We start from the raw sequence: 23,273 nt of genomic DNA on the forward strand, positions 1-23,273 counted from the left end.
CACCCATATGTGGCTGGTTGTGAGTTTTGCATGGCCCTGCTGCTCCTCATGGCGTTGTCTGTGGTTTCAGTTGCAGTCTGCGGAGAGCGAGAAGGGCGGCTGGGAGAGGGAGAAGACCCAGCTGCAGAGGAGCATAGAGGACAACAAGGAGAGGATGCTGAAGCTGGAGAGCTACTGGATCGAGGCGCAGTCTCTGTGCCACACGGTAAACGAGCACCTCAAGGAGACGCAGAGCCAGTACCAGGTGCTGGAGAAGAAGTACAACAAGGCCAAGAAGCTCATCAAGGACTTCCAGCAAAAGTGAGATGCCAAAAATGGCAGTGTTTCAGATTTTATTTGTTTCCCCTTTGCTTTTGTGTTGTCTGGTGAATGAAGATGCAGCTTGGAAACGGTTTGTCAATATCTGTGCTTGCAGATCATGTGTGGTTTTCTCCTCGGCTTTTGGATGTCTTTTCTCAGCTGGTGTCTATCTTGTTAAATCATCTCAAAGAGTTTAAGATGCTTGAAATTAAGACGAGCAACAAATCAGATCGTCAGCCCAAACATTATGATAGCAGATTCAGAAGACATGACATGTGTTTTATGATGATAATCTTTCTGAAGATCTCAGTTTAATTGTTTTTAATTCCAAAGATCAATGAGAATGATTTCTTGTTTTCATTTGCTCTGATAGATACTTTATAACTTTATACTGCAGGCTCCTTTCAAAGAGTTTGTATCAAATGTGTGATTGAGATGTTTCCACTTTTTTGCACCTTTAAATGTATCAATATAAAGAGATTCTGTTACATCAATGAGACTTTTAAAAATAGCTTCTGTGTTGCCCCTTTTTGAAGAGATTGTAACCCGATTGTAACTTCCTGTCAGGGAGCTCGATTTCGTCAAGCGAGAGGAAGCCGAAAGGAGGAAGTTCGAAGATAAAGAGAAAGCACATCTGATGGAAATCCAAGGCCTGCAAGCCCGGGTATGTATCTGTGAAAAGTTGAGAGTTGCCACTGAGGACGGGGGTGTTGTCTTCGTGGTACAGAAGTCCCCACAGCTCAGACGCCTATATCGAGAGCGGCAGTTTAACAGCTGCACAGGAATAACAAACCAATCATTCACATTTGCTTTTCATTCTGTTACCCAGCAGGACCTCCGCTAACCTGATAATCTGCCTTCCTACTCATCTAATATAAAACCATTGTGTTCGAAAGCAACAGGGTGGAGAGGATTGTTCTTGTAATTACGGTGTTCCCTTAATTTGATTAGTGCTTTCATTAGAGCTTTGCCACAGCAATTTTCGTTATTATTATTAGTTTGTATTCTCTCGCCCACATTTACATATTAATAACTGGTTCGAGATCCGTCGAATCCCATGTTCTGTACTGATGCATAACCGTACAAGTGATGACAATAACACACAAATGCGAACGGCCTCCTGCAGATCTTGGACCTGGAAACGGAACTGCTGCAGCTGATGAAACAAAATGGCACCCAGGTGAACAACAATAACAACAGCGCGGACAGGAAGTCCGAGCGGACCTGCGGCTCTGGCCCGGAGGGGAATGGGGGTGAGTCGGCCATCGGCTCAGTCCCTGAGGACAGTTTACTGCAGTAAATCAGCAGCTTTTCTCACCGGTTTTACCATGCACTGTACTTCAGTTGGCCATTGGCTTCTCCTTGGTTTCTGTCATGATTTATGGTTTATTTTGGTTTATCTTATTTTTGTTTATGGTTTTTGTTTTTTCGATTTATTTTGTTGTCTTTTTCCATCTGTAAAGCGCTCTGTGGCTACCATGCGAAGGGCGCTATAGAAATAAAAATTGATTGATTGATTTATTATACCTTACCTGTCCGTGCTTTTTTATGATGGCTTGAACCTGCGGGATGCCGTTCGACATCATATTTCATGACGACCGTGACTCTGAGTCATAGTTGCGTGTCCTTTACTGGTATGGGTCACAAGCTGGCAAAATGGCTGAGTTGTCTATTAAATGTGTCGGAAAGGGACAAAATTCCTCCTACACTGGTATTTTGAAGCTCCTACCTTACCTCTTTGTTGGCTGTGTTGAATCTCTATGCTGTCTTAACCTCAGCTGTTTATGTATTCTGCACCCGGAGGCCAGAGATATTCTGTAATCTGCTTGACTTTGACCTAATTGTTCAATAATGTGCGTCGTTTGTCTGTAGCTGCTGTCGTTTGAGAGTTTGAGTGTGGAAAAAGCAGTGATTATGTCTTACACACAAACTGCATCTCACACATACACATTTATGCTTTTCTGTATAGCTGTACAGCAATATAGAAATGTACACACTGCAGCTGACACATTAAACTCCCGGCTTCGATGGTAGGCATGAGTCGTTTGCCCGTGACCTGCAGTTGGCATCTGAAACCGACTGAAACCGAAACTGCTTTGTAGGAGATGATAACGAGGGCCTGTTTGCCACGCCGTCACACGCAGCTTCCTGCTGACAGTGACGGACCCACAAAGAAAATCCTTCAGTGCACTTAGACCACATAAAAAAAAGTGTCCTCTTAGCAGAATGATCTTTAAACCACAATCAGCTTCGCTAAACCACGGGACCAGGGCTGACATCTCTCCGTCACACGCCGAGACGCGATCTGACGGGCTGTGAGCCAGAGGAGGCGTCGGATGAGTGACACCCGAGTTTCATACAGATGTCGGGTTTCCTGAGCGGCATTTGATCTCATGAGCGTTTCCGTCTCGTCTCCTGACTCGGGGACGACTGCCGGATGCTGTAACAAGTTGAAAGTGATTCTCAAATGCTTTAACACCCTTTGTCACTGGAGATGGCAGCAGTTTGTTTACAAATCTTTCCGTTTTGTACTGACACTGCGTTGTTGTCTTCAGAACTACTGGGCTCGGAGACGGTTATATTGTAATCCCAACCCTCCTCTGCGGTGTTTGCGACTACTTGGCAAGGGCAAAGTAAGCAGTGTGCGGGCGCGGTGGATTTATCCGTTCTGAAGGAAATGGCGATGTAATAAAAGTCGACAGCTGCAGAACTCGGAGGCAAATCCGTGGTGACAGAATAAGGCGGCTTATTAGACACTATCAGTCGAAAACCGCGAGCAGAGTCTGCTGAACGCTTTGTCTTGTGCATTACATTTGGCCCCTCACACATGACAAATGATTACATTTCTTTTTCATTCATACAGTTCATGGAAGGCATACATAAACCGCCTGGGAAGACACAGATCGGGCTAGTTTTGTTGTTTTTCTGCCTCATCCTTCATTAAATCACAGTAAAACTATAGTAAACGAAGCTGCGGTGTCTCAGTGAGCCTTTGACAGTGGGGGGCATTAAAGCCAGGGGTGTCAATTAATTAATCAATTAAGACTGAAAATAGTTTTGAGGTCTTTCACAGCTGATCGCTTTTAAGGATCTTTTTCATTCAGCGTGGCACGTCTTCGAGTAGAACCTGATTTGCAGTCTGAGGAATTGAGTTAAATCCACCCAGTTAATCAGTTAATCAGGCCAATTAAGGAAACGGGATCTTAACTGGAATTAAAGTCTCAGAACATTGTGACTTTCCAGGAATATACAGTCTGATTTTGCTGCTTATAGATGTGTTTTACACAATCACACATCAGTTGTAGTGGAGAGGAACCGGTTAATAACTGAACTACGGAGATTACTTATTAATATGGGATTGAGGTGACTTATTATTGAACTCAGTAAATTAGTTGCAGCCCAGATTAAAAATTATCCTGTTTAAAGAAACACAGGAGATTCTATAGATCAGCACATGACTGGAAAAGCGCCTTTTGTTGCAGTTCTCCAGATAAATGCATTCTTTGCCTTTTTGTAAACATCCAGGGGTTATTCTTCGCATGGGGTTATTGTTATCATCATTTTACTGATGTCCTGCCGTGCAAAACAATGTCCCTCCCGTTGCCTTAGTGTGGTGTGTGTGTCTGTGTGTCTGTGTATCTGTGTCACGCTCTGTGTGCGACCGAGAGAACTGGGACAAAGCTCTGCTCCGGTGTGAGGCAGACCGTGTTGACCATCCTGCCGTGTTTTGTGTCTCTGCCTTGGTGTTGACTGTGCCGTGTTGTGTGTCTCTCCGGTGTGTTGACTGTGCCGTGTTGTGTCTCCGGGCAGACCTGACGGCCGCGGTGCCCGAGACGGAGCGTCTGGACAGTGAGCTGCTCAAGGCTCGGGCTCAACTGTCAGTGAAGAGCCGCCGGGGACGGCCGTCCAGAGCACACCTGAGGGACAGCGTCAGCTCCACGGACGGAGAGGACAGCCTGGAAAGGAAGGTCAGCCAGCAGCACATGCCTCCACATACTGCACTCTGCACACTGCACCCTGACACACTGAATACTGACACACTGCACCCTAACATACTGCACACTGCACCCTGAACACTGAAACGCCTCCATGACACACTGAACACTGACACACTGACAAAGCAATCTTCCCACTAATATACTGACACACTGCACATTGCACACTGATTTACTGAAACACAAATATGTTGACACACTGACGTATAGAGAGATACTTCACCCATCCATATCGTACACTGTGTACTACACACACTGCACACTGACAAACTTACATACCTACGCACTGCACAGACACATGAGCTGCACACCTCCACTGCACACTACACACACACTTCACACACCACACCCTGCACAGAGAATCGTTTACACTGGAGTTTTTTATATTTGGTTTGAAAGAAAATCAGTATTTTCAGTCATTTCTGTTTCAGCATCTTCTTCCTTCTTTGATATTAAACCTTATTTTCTCCGCTGCGGTGACTCTTCACAGGTAATGAACAAACCTGCAGTTTTTATCCCCAGTGTTCCGGATCTGTGCTGGCCTCCCAGAGATAATTATATTTTGAAAGGTTGCTTTTCCAAATCTTCTCACTGCCCTTAAGCCCAGTTGCTGAGTGTTAAGAAATACAACCCTCTTGTCACACTTCTCCTATTTCCTATTATAGGAGCTCGACACAGTCAGCAAAGGTTCACCCCCCAGTAACTGATCAACTGCATGTGAAATTTGAGATTTTAACAGGAGTCTGTTACACACACTCACCACACTGAACACAGAAAGCACGCAACCTCAAAACGGCTGAACACATCCCTCCCTGTCCCCTGTCCCCCCTGCAGGTTTCAGAGGGCTACAGCAGCCCCCCACACAGCACCAAGCCCCCCGCCCCGGCCTGCCTGTTGCCTGTGGCCCTCTCTTTCGACTACCCAGTGGAGCGGCGGGAGGCCTGTCCGGCGCAGACGGGGCCCCTCTCCTGCACGGCCCCCGGAGGCTCCCCCGCCTCGTCCCCATCCCCATCCTGCGGCAGCGCCGAGATGTCCCCGCTGCACCGTGCCCAGCGCCCCGGAGACAACCAGGGTATTGATCCTCATTGTGCTCAGAGTAGCTGGTATCTTGACTTTGAATGTCTCTCTTCGTCAGTCTGATTTGCGCTGCGTTTGTCTGCGATTGTGTTGACTGTAATGTCAGGCCGTTGTGCACTGACACAGCTGTCCAGATGTGGTTGAATCTCCCCATGTCTCCGCAGGCTCCAGCCCGTCCTCCGGACAGGAAGGGAAGACAAAAAGAAACCTTTTGGATTTTGGGTGAGAAACCTCTTTTACGATACTTTAAAAATCATAGTAATAAAGAAAACTTTAATAACGTCATGTATTTTTGGTTATGTGAACCGCATGAGACGTCCATGACTGGAGATGGAGCGGTCAGTCCAGCGGGGGTCAGGGCAGTGGTCAGTCCAGCGGGGGTGAGGGTTGGGTTTGAAGATGGTGTGTCTCTGCAGGTCACCAATGAGGCACAGCTCCGGCAAAGGGAAGAACGAGAAGGAGACCAGCCGAGCATCTTCAGGAAATGGGTACTAGCGAGCGCACAGTTACACCGGACATGGCATTTCTCCGACACACACACACACACACTCACACAGTTACTGCTGTACTTCGGCGTCTTCCTCTGAAGCGTGTTCTTCGTAGGTGACAGTGGTGTTGTCTTTGATTGTGATGATTCTGCTGGGCGAGGGCGGTTATGATCCTTGATGTAAAACCCACAAGCCATGCCTTCGTTCTTCAGTCAGAGAGGGGTTGTGCAGAGTTGTGTGTCTGGACTCTGCTGAGGTTTCATTTTATGCAATATGAGCGTTTAGTTCCAGTGTGGAAGGAAGTCGTGCACAGTTCACTGGAGACTGCTTTCACTTCTGCAGCTGGGGCTACACACTCTCACATACACAAAAAGATACACACACAAACACTATCACTAACACACACTCTCACACACACACACACACATACTAACACACATAAGCATTAATACCTACAGTGGAAAATTTGATCATTTTACTTTGCAGGACAGGTTCCTTCAAGTCCCTACACTGATACACAGTGAGGAAATACACAATCATGCTTTAGCCTTTACATCACTACTCCAGATAAAGGACAACCTGAACACAACACACAACGTCTAGGTTAGTCTGTTTGTATGCGCTGTTACACACAACCTGACCTAAGAGCCAATCAGAGGAGAGACACATACACGTCCCCGGTCTGTCACCTGCCATTGTCTGTAAATGGCACAGAGTCCCCAGGGAGACAGAGGACAGTTCAGCCAGAGCCGCCACGAGGGAGGACCCCTCGTCCGGGCCGCCCCAGGGGCCCCCGGGCCCCGACTCATGCAGTAACCTGCCCTCTCCCACCAGCTCCACCGAGCCGTCCTCCGAGAACAGCCCCGAGAAGCAGCGGCCGAAGGTAAGAGCCGCCCTCCTGTCACCGGGGTTGTGTCTGCATTTTAATTGTGTTCTTGTAAACCTTGTGAGTCGCCTCGGATAAAGGGATTAGCGGAATTAATAAACAACAATAATAAGAAGAATTGAATTAAGAAGCCTCAATCTGTTTTCTCACAAACAAAACAAAACAAAAAGATCAGAAATACAACGTTTTTCTCTAGTTTATTGTGCGATGTGTGCGTGTCTTTCCTGTCTCACACAATCAGTTGATTGCTAACTGTGCTGTGATTCAACAGCGCAGCTAAATATCTGCCATTCCTGAAGTTACAAAATATCTATTTTACTGGTAATAGAGCACCAGAGAGCGACACAACCTTACAGATGTGCACTGTTGTGTACATCGGATCAGTCTGTGAGTCACCGTTAATGAGAGCACAATTGTCTGTTTAACAGAGAGGGCTGCCCTGGCCACGCTTCTTCTCCTATTCATATGACCGGGTATTGTATACACGGGCCACTACTTCATGCAGGAACAAAACACAAATCAGCAGCAAATTGTTCAGTTTTGTTTTGTGCTTTCAAATGCACAACCCCTGTGTGTTAAGACAATTCCTGGTGTGTAAATCATGTAAATCATGTGTCAATAAGTGTGGATACAAACAGGGCTGTGCATGTTGTCCAACAGAGGGCAGCATTGACAGTGTGTGAAGGTGCTGTGGACATTGTGTCTGACAGTTAACCCTGTGTGTGTCTGGGTCTCTGTGTCTCTGGGTCTCTGTCTGTGTGTGTGTGTGTGTACACTACAATCTGTCATTAGTGATGGAGCGCATCTTCATCTTCATTATCTAGTGTTGTCATGTTGTCAGCTTTGGCATGACCAATCAACCAATCTCGTCCTCTCCTCTGGGCCGGGGGACGCATAACATTCAAGCCATGCTGTCCAACTTGCTAAAATTATAAGCATAACCATGAACTTTGATCTTGGCTGTTGTGCGTTTTATCAGTGAATCGTTTCTACCGCAGATAAATTCTAGAATTCTGCGATCCTGACTCGCGTGAACGAATCATCCAACAGTCAGTGGTTTGTGTTCCGTGTCTCTGTCAGGACGTCAACGAGGACCTGAGCCCGAGCAGCACCAGCTCCGCAGACGTTGGCGGCCCGGTCCAGGAGCCTGAGATGAAAGGACGCTGCCACACCCTGCTGCTGTCTTCGGACGAGGTAGGAAGGAGAGCGCCGTGCCGGGTGGCCCCTCAGGAGAGCCGATCCCCTCTCACAGACATCCACGGTGTCCAGTCTCACGGCATGCGTCCGTCTTGAATCGCCATACCTGGACGTCTCGTCACCCGATAGTCATTCTGTGCTGCAGGGCTCTGGTCCTGGACGGCCACAGGTCTAATGTTACTAATCCTGGGCTTAATTCGACCAGTTTAACAGGATTTCCCAGTTCTCAAAGTGCTGGTGGTTCTCTCTCCATGTGGATTAGACTCTCCAGGGATGGTGTGGTGCGTCCCACAATCCCTAGCTTTGTGTCTGGAAGGGTTTTGATTCTTGTTCTCTGGTCGGTCAGCAGGAGACCTGGACGGGAGCGTCCTGTAGATGTGTATCGTGTTGCGAGTCTTCTGAAGATGATAATTAATGTTTTTTTTGTTTTATTGTCTTCTGTGCTGCGCTTCTCAGAGCCTGGATATGATAGACGATGAGGTGAGATGCAGACGTGTCACGTGTCCTAGAACACACCATCACATGTCACATGCAATCGCTCAGTACCAAGTGCTGGGGTCATTCACCTCTGCTTTTTAAAAGATGTCACACTGTGTTATTTGTGTACACACCATTGATTTGTCTCCTGAGGTCTGTGTTGATTGACATGTTGTCCACAGTTTAGGTGGCAGGGGGGCATTTGCGCTTATTTAATTAGAATTCATTTTGACAAATCATTTTCTCACTTCAGAAAGTGTATGTGAACTGGAGTTCAGATATTGGGCAGAATGAGTTTCCGTGTGTATGTGTGTGTCAGTGTTTGTGTGTTAGTGTAAGTGTTTGTTGTGTGTGTTGTAGATACTCAATGACAGCGTGTGTGTGTGTTGTAGATACTCAGTGACAACCTGTTGCGTGTGTGTTGTAGATACTGGATGAAGGCCAGTCCCCCAGACACAACCAGTGGCAGAACCGCGCGGTGCTGGAGTGGAGCTGCCAGCAGGTGTCGCACTGGCTGATGGGGCTGAACCTGGAGCAGCACATCCCAGAGTTCAGCGCCCAGAGTGTCGACGGGGAGCGGCTGCTGCGCCTGGATGGCAACCAGCTGAAGGTGAGTGGTGGTTTGAGACGTGAAGGTCCTGGTCTCACAACCCGAGGGGCTTCGGTTCTGACCGCTCGACAGAACCAGCTCCTGTTGACTGTAGTTTGTTGGGTTGATACCGGAGCTTCCGGTTGATGGTGATGTGATGATTTCTTGCTGTGCTTTCAGTCGCTGGGCGTGGCTTCCTCCCAGGACCGAGCGCTCATCAAGAAGAAGCTGAAGGACCTACGGGCCATCATGGACAAGGCACGCAAGGCCCACGAGAAGCTGGAGAAGCACCGGGAGAAGCTGCGCAGGAAGGAGCAGTAGCAGGTGCTGCGGCAGGCCAGGAAGCCAGAGGGCGGCACGGCGTGACAAGGGGGCTTGGATACCGGCAGACCTGCTGAGACTCAAACACCTCGGAGCCAGGGACGGAGCTGGACTCGAAGAGATGAATGATAAAGAACCGAGCCCTAATGATCTGGACAGTCGTCAGAAACCCTGTGTAGGAGATTCCCAAGCGTTGCTTCTTTTGGAAACGAAATGCACTTCTAATCCCGTTAGTGTTTTTGTGTTCCCGACTTTGTGTTGTTTAACTGACGGTACTGAGCCGAACCAGAACTTCCCGGCATCGCAGCGCCGGTGATCCGTGTCTCTGTTACTCATTTATAATGATGAGGTTAAAAACAGACAAACAAAAACCATTATTAACAGGATTGTTGTGATGTAAACCTTAAAAAAATCCCCTCACTGATGGAGAAGAATCAGGCCTTGTGCTGGATTGCACTGAAATTAGGAGCAGAAGGCGTTTTTGGGGGGCTGCCTTGTGACTGAGCTAGCTGGATTCCCCCCCAAAAAACGGGAATCCCAGGTTAGAATCAAGGCAGCGTCCCGTGAAGCAGCTGTGCCTCGGAGTGCGGCTGGGTTGGGCTGGGCTGGGGGGCGGTGATGTCACGGTGGAGACCCCCGGTGGTGCAGCCCGGCCCCCTGGTGTCCGTCCATAGATCCACACAGCGGGACGGAGAAACCATCTTCCCAGACTCAGGGGACAGGGACGTCCACACCACTCCACTCCAGCACAGCAGTCATCCATCACCCGCTGGGGTCCGAAAAAGGGGCTACCGATTGATTGACAAGTCTCTTATCTACAGTTGTTTTTAATTTGTATTTATTAGTTATTTTATATTTTGTGGAGAGGGGCTTTCAGTGCTTTTGTCCAGACTGAGTCTATACCGGGTCGCTGCGATGGGGGGTGACACCCACGCTGAACGATGGAGTCTGACGGAAGAGACGTGTGGTTTGGTTCTGATTCTGGTTCTGGTTTGGCTATTCTGTGAATCCTCCTGTCTGAGTCTGTAACCCCGACAGAGCACAGTCAGAGGGACGAGGAGATGATCTGGCCATCGCTGTAAACATTTCATCACCCCCGAAAAGGAGTATAATTATTTATGATTCATATGAAATGCAAATTATAGTATTATAGAGTTTTAAATATTTTACATTTATATTTTATTATGTCTGTGTACAATTTTACATTCTGGACATATCATGTCTGGTGTCCTGAGGGATTTATTTCCAGTGTCCATCCATTCCCCTGTTGAGAGAGACCGGCAATTGTATAACGTGTGGATTTGTGATCTGATTTTAAAACGGCCTGGCTGTGTTCAGTATTTTTCTTTTGTTTCTGCACAAACTGCCTCACCGGCTTCATCCCTGTCTGTTTTATTTGTGTTTATTTGTGATGGCTGTCTTCAAACTGAAGCCATTTGAATTATGCTTGATTTCGCTGGGAGGCTCAGGCCATCGCAGGGCCGCCACGTTTCTGAACACTTTCACGGTTTTAACCAAAGGTACGGCATCGCCTGCTGAGACGGTGCAAAAAGTGCTCAGTACTGTGGAGAGGCTTGGAGACCAACCCTCACCAAACAAATCAAAACAGTTCGGTGAGGTCCGTCCACAGCTGCCCGTACAAACGCGTTGTTTCATTTCTTGCTTTATCATCGGTACCAAAAGCAGATCGAAAGTCACCCAGATCCAGACGATGGAAGAGAAGAAACTGCTTCTGGAAGAGGGACTTTAATACAGTATTACTGCCCGGACGCACAAAAGACCGCCCTCCCGTCTGGACTGACACCAAGAGACACTACCTGTGTGTGACGCTGTCGGGCTGAACTCTGTGTCACACCTGAGCAGGAGCTACTAAATCAGTTCCTTCCATAATATAGTAGTTGTGTACAAAGAAACGTGAGGTATTTTGTGTGTTGTGCATCTGATAATCAATGGGATGAATTGACAGAATGAGGTGCTTTTGCAATTGAATTTGATTGCATTTTGAATAGTGTTCTGTTTGTAATGTTATACAGTATATGGTCAGACGCCAGTGTTCGCAATAACACAAATGTAGCCTTTGTGTATCAGAAAATAGTGTAGAAACCAATCAAATTTGTTGATTCGATTGTGCGACTGAGATAACGTGTATACATTCACTGTCCAGACACTGACAAACAGACTTTAAATATTTTGATATACGAGTGCACAAGGCAATTCTGGACACTGTGGATTCATGGGACCTTTCAGAGGTCGAATGCAAGGGAAAGGAAGGAAAGGGTTTCTAATGAAAGGCGCTTAACAAAGCAGAAGGCTCGGTTATGCAGATTTACAGAGATGTGTAAAGTGTTGGGAGACAATACTGTATTTTTGATAATGAATAGTGTTGATGCAAAAAAGCAATACACTGCTGCGAAGCCCTGTTGTGCGGTTATATCCTAAATCTATGGTTCAGTGCATATAATATGGAGGTGAGCTAAACATGTTAACTTTCGCAAACTCACAATAGAGGTGTCCTAATAGGATTTTAACTGCAAACACAGTGCGATAGTCTGCCGTTTTTTTTACATCGCAGATCTAGTTTCCCCCACTTACTACTGAGAAAGAAAGGCAGCTAACAAAGGGTTTGTCTGAACATGCTTTGAGTCACTTCATTAAGCAGTAGCGTGTTAGCCTGTAGACGACAAATCCGTTCCGAAAAGACGTCGAGCGAAAGGCACGTGGAAAGGTAAAGCATCGATTTGTACATTTTCGCAGTTTGTATTTGCATGAAGGAAAAGCTTCATCTCTGCTCATATTCCTCCTCCTCCTGCGTGGGGAGTGCGATTCCCTCTTTTATGATATCAAGGTGTGGCGAAAGTGGCTTGTTTACGTCCCTCTGCTCCTCTGTAAATAAACCTCCTGCCAATGAGTGACCTGTCGCAGAAACACAGTCATTTGAGTTCATCCAAGAGAAAAGGTTTTCCGCATTTTTATACAGAAAGGGTTGTAGTCCCATGCTTGTATGAGAAATGTACGGATAAAGGTGAGCCATTGTTTATAAATACCACCCCTTATCCCCTTTGAATTCCTGTATTTACAGCAGAAACTTGTTCAGCTTTCTCCTGGGTTGATCTGACGTTGACCTGGCCATGACTTTTCTCGCTGCCAGATGGTTGACAAGTGACATCTGACGGGTTACACAGTTCTCAGTGCATTATTACGTCAGTCACCATATTGACTGTGCACCACTCTCATGTAACGGAAGTATTATTCATATCCACTACTTTTGTGCAGAAGTTGTGAAGATTTAATCCAACACTCAAATAAAATCAATCACAAGATGAACTCGGCGCTGCTTTTGATTATCGCCTTAATATATTAATATATCCCATTAATGCATCTCTATTTAAGACGGGGAATTCCCTTCTGGGGATTGTAAAGTTCTCAGGAGACTCTAATCTTGTATTGACAGATTTGAAATCATGACTACTATTAAAGAAACTTCATCACCTGTCATTAGTCAGTATGAGCTGTAAAACACACACAGTCTTCAGATTCTTGTGCCTTTCTGTTCCTCGAAACAGGACCGAGAGGCAGGTTTTACTCCACATGGCAGGGTGGCAGATGAACAGCTTTTCCTCGAGTCATAGCTACAAATCTGTCAGAACCCGGAGGAAGTGGCAAATCTACTTGGATGAGACTTTCTAAATGCACATGGGCTTGCATCAAATAAAGTTTTACAAAGACTGGTTTGGTGCCCTCCGTAAAAGGATGCTTTAGAAATGCTCTGTCGCAGCTGAATCAGTGGGTCAGAAATGTACTGAAACAGGAGAACTCTGCCATATCAAATGTTGCGCTTATCTCACGGTTACAAAACACACAGGCAGGCGTCCAAGACCTTATTGGCACAGGGCAGGAGCCAGGGCAGCGTCTGGGAGAATGTTTTATCAGAGACCCCACCCAGACACAAGGACTGTGAGCGACAACGGGCAAAAACTAGATGCAAAGCCATTGAAAACAAACCATGCACTCAGAGTTTAAAGTTGTGTATTTACGCTGAGTACAAAATACATTGAGGGAGGAAAAATATAAGTGTTTATATATATATATATAATTAAACACAGGTTGAGGATTTGATATGGCTTTATTTGCAGAGAAACGGCTCACAGGGTCTCCCGTAATCGCAGCCTTAAGGCACACGTCACAATTCTCCCCACCTCGACCAGTTCTGTTAGCAAGGTCCTCACGACGTCCCAGTCTGCAGCACCGGCCTTCGTTCACATTGCCGGGTCGTTCACAGGTCATTCCCCACCCCTCCGAACAGAGAAAGCTATTCCAGATCACAGATGAGCATTTTGTGAAACACAGAGCCGATCAGCAGCCTCCCCTGGTAGGCAACGGCGATGGACGAGCCCTGGATCACGCTGCCGTCGTCCGCGTACACCTGCCTCACCTCAGGCGTCTCCGAGTGAATGTGCTTAATCTGGATCACCTGATGGGTAAACGACAAGAGCGTTTGATATACAATACTCACTGTATCCACTACCACCATTTTAATCAACACAAACATGACACTACACCCATAACAATGACCTGGTTTGTAGGGGTTAGAAAACACAGCTAAACCTGTTCTGTTGTACAAAGGACACACTGCAGTAGGCATGGGTTTGCTAACCTCAGATCCAGGGGGATTTTGAGGATCATAGGGGGCCATTTTTGCAGCGTTCGGGTGGCACCCCAGCCACACGTCTCCGGTGACCCGGTCCACCTCGATATTGTCAGGCAGGGACCCCACTTGGACAGCCTGTGGAAACGCCAAAGGAAATTAATACACCACAGGCAATCGTATTCATATTCACTGTAATATGCATCTGCTGATCTAGTCGCAGAATATCGATCCGTTTTTAAACTTGTAGAGGTGTCTGTTTAGATCTGAACACGTGATCTGCCCCATGTTGCGGTCATGCGCCTTACCTTCACAGACGTCAAGGTCTTGTCTTTCTGGATCTCCATCACATGGATAGTTTGGGCCAGAATATCCGCAACATAGATGTACCTGAAGACAAAGACACGATGATGAGCGAAAGAGGATGGATCCCAAGGCGCTCCCGTCTGTGGCTGGACAGAGGTCTCACAACAGACAAACTCCCCTTGTGCGACTCACCTGTCCAGCTCTGTCCTCACAAACACTCAAGATTAGTCCTTGTCATTAATAGAGGGTCTCTTCAGTTCGTCAGGCTTACTTGTTATCGGGGGAGATGTTGATCCCGTTGACGGAGTTAAAGCCCGCTGCCACCTCCCGCACTCCCTCGGGGGTGTAATAGATCACGTCGCACCAGGGCAGATCCAGGAACATCTCCACAGCGCGCAGAAGCTCGTGGGAAAAGTAGTGATCGTTCGTCGCATAGAAGCTCTCTGGTCCGACCGCCACGATGTCATTGACACTGACAAAAAGACAACGAGGAAAACAAAATTAAATGAGTTCAACTGACTGGTGCATCACGTTACAACTGTATAATACAGATTACATCATGTTAACCATATTTTCCATGTGTATATGTGGACAAAAACATCTGTGCTCATCTGAAGAGAGATTATCCATCCTGCATCCAGTCACAGCTGTCACATCATGAGCTGCCATTTAATCAGAAGAATGAATTCCCACAAGACGGACGATCTGTCACGAGTAAAACTCAACCCAGATTGAAACGTACTGATGAAGAAGTTTGTGTTTGATGGTTTTCAGGTGAGCGATGGAGTTGTCCTCCTCGTTGTATCTGAAGATTTCCACCGTGCTCTCCGAGTTAGGGTGATTGACCACAAACAGGTAGACCGTGTGATCTGCAGAGGGACACAATGGTGAGAGGTGAGACAGGGAATGCTTCTCCCCTCAGCGTCACCACAATCCTGCTGGACTGTCAAACAGCCAGACAAACATGTTCGGCCATGCGTACACACCCGTCTCGTCGATGTAAACGCTGATTCCATGTGGATTGAACGAATCCAGATCGAACCCGCGGCTCACCCTCAGCTCGACTGGTTTGAGATGATTCGCGTGCAGGTCCAGAACATAGATCTTCCCAGGTTCCTCGGAAAAGTGGGGGGTACCAGGATACTTCAACCCCTAGATTAAAACAACAAACACCAGTCCTTTATTTCACTATGAAAGGGTTAGTTTAATTAAATCAGTCCAGTTGTGTGGGCAGGGCATCTGTGACACCACACTGCCCCGTCATTACTGAACCTGTAAAGTGTAAAAGGCCTCTTGTGGAGGGTGGGGGATAAAAGTGGAAGAATGGAAATGTGTAAAATGACCAAATAGATTCTTAAATCAAGGTCTCAAAGATGGCTTTAAGGATAACAAAACCTTCAATCAAATGCAAAGGACTCGGATCGTAATGGCCTTCAGCAGACAGTACATTCCCTCAGCAACACAGCTGGACTGAGATGGACATCACATCTTTGGCAGCTCTGTGTTCTTGACCAGTGATTTTTCATTTTGCTCTAGTTACATTGAGCACTGTCAATCCACACTGGGATGGAGAAACGTAGCCATTTTTTCTTTGCATCAGCTACATCTGAAGCTGTTGCGTAGGGCACAAACAGAAATGCACCAACAAGAGTCACACAACACAAGATGTGCCTTTGAACGGCCACTGAGAGTCTGAGAACCCCGCCGCTTACCGTGCTGATCAGAGCCAGGCCATTGGGCAGCACGGTGATGTCTTCAGATCCGTAATCTGAGCACAGAGAAGAGAAAACTATGTATAAATATGTTTCACATTACAAAAATAGCAAGACCTACAAGAGGAGACTGTATGAGCATCTCGTCTCAAGACTAAGAGTGGGTAGCTTATACAGAAATTAATCTCATCGTGGTTAATACACAAGGCCTCAGCATTGCTTGGCACCTGATGTCTTAAAGTGAGAAACAAATCAGTACACGGCAAAGTACACAAACAACACTGCCAATGACACTAATGCAAAAATGTGTGTGTCTGGATTCCTAGCGTAGTGATAGGTCTTTACACTGAGGGATACGATGGATTAAAAGTCATTCTTACCAAGACCTTTAATGAGCTCACAGTTGGGAAGATGATTTTGTTGGATTTCTCTGGAAGCCAATAACCTTTTCCTGCCAGGATGAAAGACCTGGGTGAGCACTCTCTCCCTCTCCAGCCACACACACACAATCACACTACTACATACCACACTATCGCCATTGTGCAGGTACCCAGAATCCTCACAGCACTCGGGTCGCATTATAGTGCACCAGACACAGAGTCTCACTATATCTGCAATAGCTGCATGCATGCTCAAATACACACCTTCAGACAGTCATGTGTGCAGTGAGCGGGTGTTGAAGCTGAGCCCGTCTCCACATTGTTACACTTTCCAGCACAGACTGAGACTTTTTCTGCGAGGGGACTGGGGTGTAACCAGTGTAATTAACTAACAAGTTCAAACGAAATAAAAAGCAAACTCTTCACGGGATGCACACACACAGAAACCTGACAATAGGATAGGGAGCAGAGTCGCTGCATTTACGCACAGAAACAAGTAACGTCAAGAATTTCCCACCTTAAATGCACGAATCTCTCTCCAAACAGCGCTAACAGCCCTGCGGCCACCGCGACCAGCACTGCGAGCCTCCCCATGGTGCGTGTCCCGTCTGTCCTGCGGAGCTTCTCCCTCCAGCACCTTTAACCGCAGGCGGCAGTGCCCGCAGTTCTGCGCGGCTCCACCAATGGGATCGGGGGATTCTGCAGTTGTGCGCAGAACTGCGGGAATCTGCGCTAAAATGACGTGAGCGACGCGTCTCACAGGAAGAGACGTCATAATTTGGGGCGATTAGGGGCGACGTGCGGTTACCCGCTCTTACAGGCTGTGAACTGCATTGCTGTCTTTTCACGGGTTTGTGTGTAACAGACCGACCCTGAACACAACTGACTTCCAGCTGGTTTCTTTTAAGTTTTGAATTGAAACATTGGCGATTATTAGCAGCGATCAATATATTTCTGTGATCTTGTTTTAGTTCGTTGTAGGTAGTGAGGGATATTACAAAGATATTATATATTACGATATATTATACTACGAAATCTGTTCGGAAATAGCGAATTATAAGTAATAAATAATAATAATAAATCATACAATAGAATAAAACAGTTTATTTCTATATTCAAATGCCCTGCAATGGGAGTACAATAATAATTTAAAAAACGTCTCCGTCGGTTTATCTTAATATTGTTAATATCTATATTAACTCTCTCCTATACACCAATCAGCCATAACATTATGACCACCTGCCTAATATTGTGTAGGTCCCCCTTCTGCCACCAAAACAGCCCTGACCCGTCGAGGCGTGGACTCCACTAGACCTCTGAAGGTGTGCTGTGGTATCTGGCACCAAGACGTTAGCAGCAGATCCTTTAAGTCCTGTAAGTTGTGAGGTGGGGCCTCCATGGATCGGACTTGTTTGTCCAGCACATCCCACAGATGCTCGATTGGATTGGGATCTGGGGAATTTGGGGGCCAAGTCAACACCTTGAACTCGTGATTCATCAGACCAGGCCACCTTCTTCCATTGCTCCAGTTGGATGCTCATGTGCCCATTGTAGGCGCTTGTGGACAGGGACAGGGGTCAGCATGGGCACCCTGACTGGTCTGCGGCTACGCCCAGTCGTCTACCATCACAATGTGGCCCTTGTCAAAGTCGCTCAGATCCTTACGCTTGCCCATTTTTCCTGCTTCTAACACATCAACTTTGAGGACAAAATGTTCACTTGCTGCCTAATATATCCCACCCACTGACAGGTGCCATGATAACGAGAGGCATTTAACACTATAACACACACTATGAAGAAACAAAGTAGGCCTATAAACACTAAAAAGGGTATGGAAAACACAAATATATTTTTAATTGAATTGCGTAATAGATTAATTCTCCCGGACTTCACTTTGAAGTCTGTTTACAAATGTAGCCATCAGTGTGAAGGAGATACTACAGGCGGCCACTAGAGGGAGCCAGATCCAAACTGATAATGCGCTTCTTAGTGTGTGGTGGGCGCAAGTGCAATAACCCCAGGCTTTATTAAAGTAAAACTAAATCCTGAGTTGAAATAATGCATACGAATGCGGACGACTGTAATACATGTAAAATAAAACAAATTACAGTCTATTTTAGTAACAGGTACAGAAAGCCTCCCCTGGACGCATAAGCAGTTCTTGCACAGTCAGTTTGAGCGCCGCCTCCCTCTATAAATAGCGTCTCCCCGGACTGCGCTGTGCTTGTGTTACACTGTGTTCCCGGCCGGGGGTCTGCGCTGGAGAAGACCCTCAACACAGAGACGCGCTGCGCGGGGGGATGTCGTCAGTGGTCGGTGGGTAGAAATGGAGGAGCCGGGCACCAGATCCGCAGTGGCTAGGGTCCTGAAGGAGAGCTTCTTGCAGGCTCTGCAATGCAATGATTTTGAGAAAGTGCGAGACATCCTGCAGAACAGCGCCGTAGACATCAACACTGTGTTTGAGGTGGAAGATAAAAATATGATTCTGGCCTCGTATAAGCAAGGTATGGGAAATCCGCAGTCCTCTGAGGAAGGGGGTTGTACAGGGAGAGTTGTTGTTATGTACACCCTTAAGTGAACTTACATTTGTAAAATTAGACAGTTGTATTTGTTTTAGCAACTAAAAGATGGGTATTTCAAGGTGATTACATTTAAAACCGTATGAAAAAGAATAAAAAAACGTTTGCATTGTAGAAAAGACATAGGAGTGTCCAATTAATAAAGGCTGGACAAGACCAGACGAGCATGAAATGTCAAATGGCCTCATATGTCAACTTACTCATCTTCTCATGTGGTGTAATTGTGTTCTTGCTCAGACTTTGAAGTGTCCAATTGGGTCCACTGGCCACAGAGGGACAGAAAAGACTGTAAAACACCTGCCGTCATCAAACCCACATCAATCATGATGTGACTGTAACTGTAATTCACTTCATAGTCTGAATACCAGGTCAAACACATCTAAAGTGAATGTCCTTCAGCCAATAAAGGCATCTACATCGAGTACAACACACTGACGTGAAGTTCAGCACTAAGGGGAGCTCCATCTCCAGTGAGGTCTCATGGGCGCCGCGCTTCACAGACCTTTGCAAAGTGACATCAGCCGCACAGATGCAAAGCCTCAGACTTTAGTTCTGTGAAAAGGTGTGATAACGGGGAGGAAAATGGCCATTGTGCTGCATTGCGTTGGGAACGTTTTATTTCTGAATACTGTGATGTTTCTTGCTGCTAGGCTACTGGTTGCCCGGGTACAAACTGGAGTCCTCCTGGGCCACCGGCCTCCACCTGTGTGTGATGTACGGCTTCGTGGAGACGGCCCTGGTGCTCCTGGAACACAAGGCCTCGCTCAACGGGAAGCCCAACGGGAAGACGCCCCTGCACGTGGCCTGTGAAGTTTCTAACAGCGACTGTGTTGCTGTCCTCCTGAGTCACGGAGCGAGAGTCAACAGCATCTCCCTGAGCGGACACGCGCCGCTGCATTACTGCATCACCAAGGCGTCCGTGGATTGTGCCAAGCAGCTCATCCTGAAAGGTAAGATCTTCTCCTCTATAGATGCAGCGTGAGGATGCAGATTTAGTGCTAGAGTTGGACAGGTATTAAAAAGAGGTGCGATTTATAACCCCAGTCCCCAATTCTTCATCTAAAGTGTCTGTTGCTTTTGGAATATAGTGTATGGCTCAGGTGTGGGATAAACAGAAGGGAAACACTGCCCTCACTGTGTTACCCGACTGTCTGTGGCGTTGACAGGGGCGGACCTGAGCAAACAGAGCGACAACGTGGACGGGGACACGCCTCTGCACACAGCTGCCCGCTTTGGCGTCCCGGAGCTCACCGCGCTGTACCTCACCCATGGCGCCCGGGTGGATGAGGTGAACGCCCACACAGAGACGCCGCTGATCACCGCGGCCTTCTGGGCACTCAACTTCCGGGAGCAGGAGTACAGCGCGGACCACCACCTGGTCTGCCGCCTGCTGCTGGACAGCCGGGCCAACGTCAACCTGCAGGAGCAGGACCTGAAGACGGCGCTGCACAAGGCGGCCTGGAACTGTGACCACGTGCTCATGGAGATGCTGCTGGAGGCGGGGGCGGACTCCCGGGTCATGGACATCAATGGCTGCGCTCCCATACAGTACCTCATCAAGGTGACGTCGGTGCGCCCGGCCGCCGTGCCTGAGATCTGCTTCCAGCTGCTGCTGAACCATGGAGCGGCCAGGATCTACCCCCCACAGTTCCACAAGGTACCGGCACCGCTGCCCCGCTGCACCCGATAACAGACCGCAGTGTTTCCACATCAAGGGGCTGAGGAGACGCAAGACTCTTATAATTGCACAAGCACAGTTCAGTTGCAGTCCAGTTGCACCATTTCAAAAATTTCAAAATTCACCCAACATCCACTACAGGTCAATGCTGCTTCCTGAGAATTACAGTCTACAATATTTCTGCTCATATTGTTCTGTCTTTCAGCTTTTAAGTCACTGTACCTCCACAGCAGACCTGTAATCAGATTTATATATATATATAAAAATCAGTGTCATCGTAGCTGAGCCCAGGTCTGCCTGTGTGCTGCAGACTTGTGCCTCCCGAGGTGTCGATGTTGTGAAACTCACGAGTGATCTTTGTGTTATGAGATTGACGTCGGTTGAAGAGACTCCTATTTTAACACGCTGCTCAAATACCTGATTTGCAGCTTTCTTTTGTTCACTTTTGAGGTTCCTTGCTTGTGAGGCTATACTGTCGCAGAAAACACCTGCGGATTCAAATAGAAAAAAAGAATAAAATAGAAAAGTCATCGATTCACAACATCTACTATTCAGGATCTTTATATATATCGTTTTTTTGAACAGGTACTGCAGGCCTGCCATGAGTGCCCTAGGGCAATAGAAGTCATGATCAATTCATACGAGCACATCAAAGCCACCGACAAATGGAGAAGAGCCATTCCTGACACGGTCTACCAGGTGAGGTCCGAGCACCGCATTCTCGGTTTAAAGTAGAAGTAGGGAAGGAATAAAATGAAAATCCCCATAATGTACAGATCACTCGCACGCTATGAGTTGAAAGATGTTTTTGTTGCGTGAAGCTGGTGTGTAATGGAGGACGGTAACGGTTGAATCCTCTCCGTGTCTTTGCCTTCCACAGCAGCACCAGGTGTTCTACGAGTCCGTGTTCACCGTGTGCCGCAGAACCCCCCGCGCTCTGATGCACCTGGCCCGGTGTGCCATTCGGGCTGCGATGCTGATGCGATGCCACCAGGGGGTCAGAAAACTGTCGCTGCCGCCGTCACTCGAGAGGTATCTACTGCTGGAGCCCGAAGGCATCCTTTACTGATCGTCCCATTATAAGTTTACGAGGTCTCCACAGAGAGAAGGTCCCACTCTTGGTCTCCACTTGTACCCTTTGGAAAGATTTTCCCTGGACAGACAGTCCATCCAAGGAACAGTGATATGAGTGACATGTCCTAAAAGACACAGAGGGGGGAGTTCAAGACATGCCTTAGGAACTGAAATGGTATAAGTCAATAAATCTACATTAGTTCAAGAGAAACCGGGTAAGAGATGAGAATCCCTGACAATGAGAAAAGAACGGGACGTTGGTACACTGGTGTGTGACAACCTCATGTGGATATTTCACAGTATTATACAAGGATGAATCTCTTATATGTTTTATGTTTATATATATATATATACACTCACCTAAAGGATTATTAGGAACACCTGTTCAATTTCTCATTAATGCAATTATCTAATCAACCAATCACATGGCAGTTGCTTCAATGCATTTAGGGGTGTGGTCCTGGTCAAGACAATCTCCTGAACTCCAAACTGAATGTCTGAATGGGAAAGAAAGGTGATTTAAGCAATTTTGAGCGTGGCATGGTTGTTGGTGCCAGACGGGCCGGTCTGAGTATTTCACAATCTGCTCAGTTACTGGGATTTTCACGCACAACCATTTCTAGGGTTTACAAAGAATGGTGTGAAAAGGGAAAAACATCCAGTATGTGGCAGTCCTGTGGGCCAAAATGCCTTGTTGATGCTAGAGGTCAGAGGAGAATGGGCCGACTGATTCAAGCTGATAGAAGAGCAACTTTGACTGAAATAACCACTCGTTACAACCGAGGTATGCAGCAAAGCATTTGTGAAGCCACAACACGTACAACCTTGAGGCGGATGGGCTACAACAGCAGAAGACTCCACCGGGTACCACTAATCTCCACTACAAATAGGAAGAAGAGGCTACAATTTGCACAAGCTCACCAAAATTGGACAGTTGAAGACTGGAAAAATGTTGCCTGGTCTGATGAGTCTCGATTTCTGTTGAGACATTCAGATGGTAGAGTCAGAATTTGGCATAAACAGAATGAGAACATGGATCCATCATGCCTTGTTACCACTGTGCAGGCTGGTGGTGGTGGTGTAATGGTGTGGGGGATGTTTTCTTGGCACATTTTAGGCCCCTTAGTGCCAATTGGGCATCGTTTAAATGCCACGGCCTACCTGAGCATTGTTTCTGACCATGTCCATCCCTTTATGACCACCATGTACCCATCCTCTGATGGCTACTTCCAGCAGGATAATGCACCATGTCACAAAGGTCGAATCATTTCAAATTGGTTTCTTGAACATGACAATGAGTTCACTGTACTAAACTGGCCCCCACAGTCACCAGATCTCAACCCAATAGAGCATCTTTGGGATGTGGTGGAACGGGAGCTTCGTGCCCTGGATGTGCATCCCACAAATCTCCATCAACTGCAAGATGCTATCCTATCAATATGGGCCAACATTTCTAAAGAATGCTTTCAGCACCTTGTTGAATCAATGCCACGTAGAATTAAGGCAGTTCTGAAGGCGAAAGGGGGTCAAACACATACATTAGTATGGTGTTCCTAATAATCCTTTAGG

The 23,273-nt window shown here is 47.1% G+C and overlaps 3 protein-coding genes across 6 annotated transcripts in view; 2 read left to right on the top strand and 1 right to left on the bottom strand.

Moving 5' to 3' along the window:
- The window catches only part of ppp1r9a (protein phosphatase 1, regulatory subunit 9A), a 37,593-nt gene extending 24,939 nt beyond the window's left edge, over positions 1 to 12,654 (top strand). For 3 of the 4 annotated variants that reach the window (XM_066715491.1, XM_066715494.1, XM_066715492.1), the window contains exons 9-20: positions 71 to 300; positions 868 to 964; positions 1,427 to 1,553; positions 4,111 to 4,268; positions 5,130 to 5,367; positions 5,537 to 5,594; positions 5,789 to 5,860; positions 6,695 to 6,743; positions 7,827 to 7,940; positions 8,400 to 8,423; positions 8,848 to 9,030; positions 9,190 to 12,654. In XM_066715491.1, the coding sequence (XP_066571588.1) occupies positions 71 to 300; positions 868 to 964; positions 1,427 to 1,553; positions 4,111 to 4,268; positions 5,130 to 5,367; positions 5,537 to 5,594; positions 5,789 to 5,860; positions 6,695 to 6,743; positions 7,827 to 7,940; positions 8,400 to 8,423; positions 8,848 to 9,030; positions 9,190 to 9,330 (1,491 nt within the window). In that variant the 3' untranslated portion in view covers positions 9,331 to 12,654. The remainder of the gene's footprint in view (positions 1 to 70; positions 301 to 867; positions 965 to 1,426; positions 1,554 to 4,110; positions 4,269 to 5,129; positions 5,368 to 5,536; positions 5,595 to 5,788; positions 5,861 to 6,694; positions 6,744 to 7,826; positions 7,941 to 8,399; positions 8,424 to 8,847; positions 9,031 to 9,189) is intronic. The other variant, XM_066715493.1, reaches the window with a different exon arrangement.
- Positions 12,655 to 13,339: 685 nt separating this feature from the next.
- On the bottom strand, positions 13,340 to 17,020 carry LOC136760197 (serum paraoxonase/arylesterase 2). Its single transcript, XM_066715495.1, has 9 exons — positions 16,891 to 17,020; positions 16,374 to 16,444; positions 15,994 to 16,049; positions 15,268 to 15,433; positions 15,024 to 15,150; positions 14,553 to 14,753; positions 14,284 to 14,365; positions 13,985 to 14,113; positions 13,340 to 13,801 (listed from the first exon to the last, which is right to left on the bottom strand). Exons 1-9 carry the CDS (start codon positions 16,965 to 16,967, stop codon positions 13,640 to 13,642), a joined length of 1,071 nt encoding a protein of 356 aa, XP_066571592.1. The 5' UTR covers positions 16,968 to 17,020; the 3' UTR covers positions 13,340 to 13,639.
- A 1,593-nt stretch (positions 17,021 to 18,613) lies between these two features.
- asb4 (ankyrin repeat and SOCS box containing 4) lies at positions 18,614 to 22,020 on the top strand. The gene is made up of 5 exons (XM_066714597.1): positions 18,614 to 18,877; positions 19,603 to 19,902; positions 20,119 to 20,609; positions 21,216 to 21,329; positions 21,511 to 22,020. The coding sequence occupies exons 1-5, from the start codon at positions 18,700 to 18,702 to the stop codon at positions 21,697 to 21,699; spliced, it is 1,272 nt and encodes a 423-aa protein (XP_066570694.1). The 5' UTR covers positions 18,614 to 18,699; the 3' UTR covers positions 21,700 to 22,020.
- Positions 22,021 to 23,273: the final 1,253 nt, after the last annotated feature.

This window comes from Amia ocellicauda, chromosome 10, assembly GCF_036373705.1.
Source record: "Amia ocellicauda isolate fAmiCal2 chromosome 10, fAmiCal2.hap1, whole genome shotgun sequence".
In the NCBI taxonomy this organism is placed as follows: domain Eukaryota; kingdom Metazoa; phylum Chordata; class Actinopteri; order Amiiformes; family Amiidae; genus Amia; species Amia ocellicauda.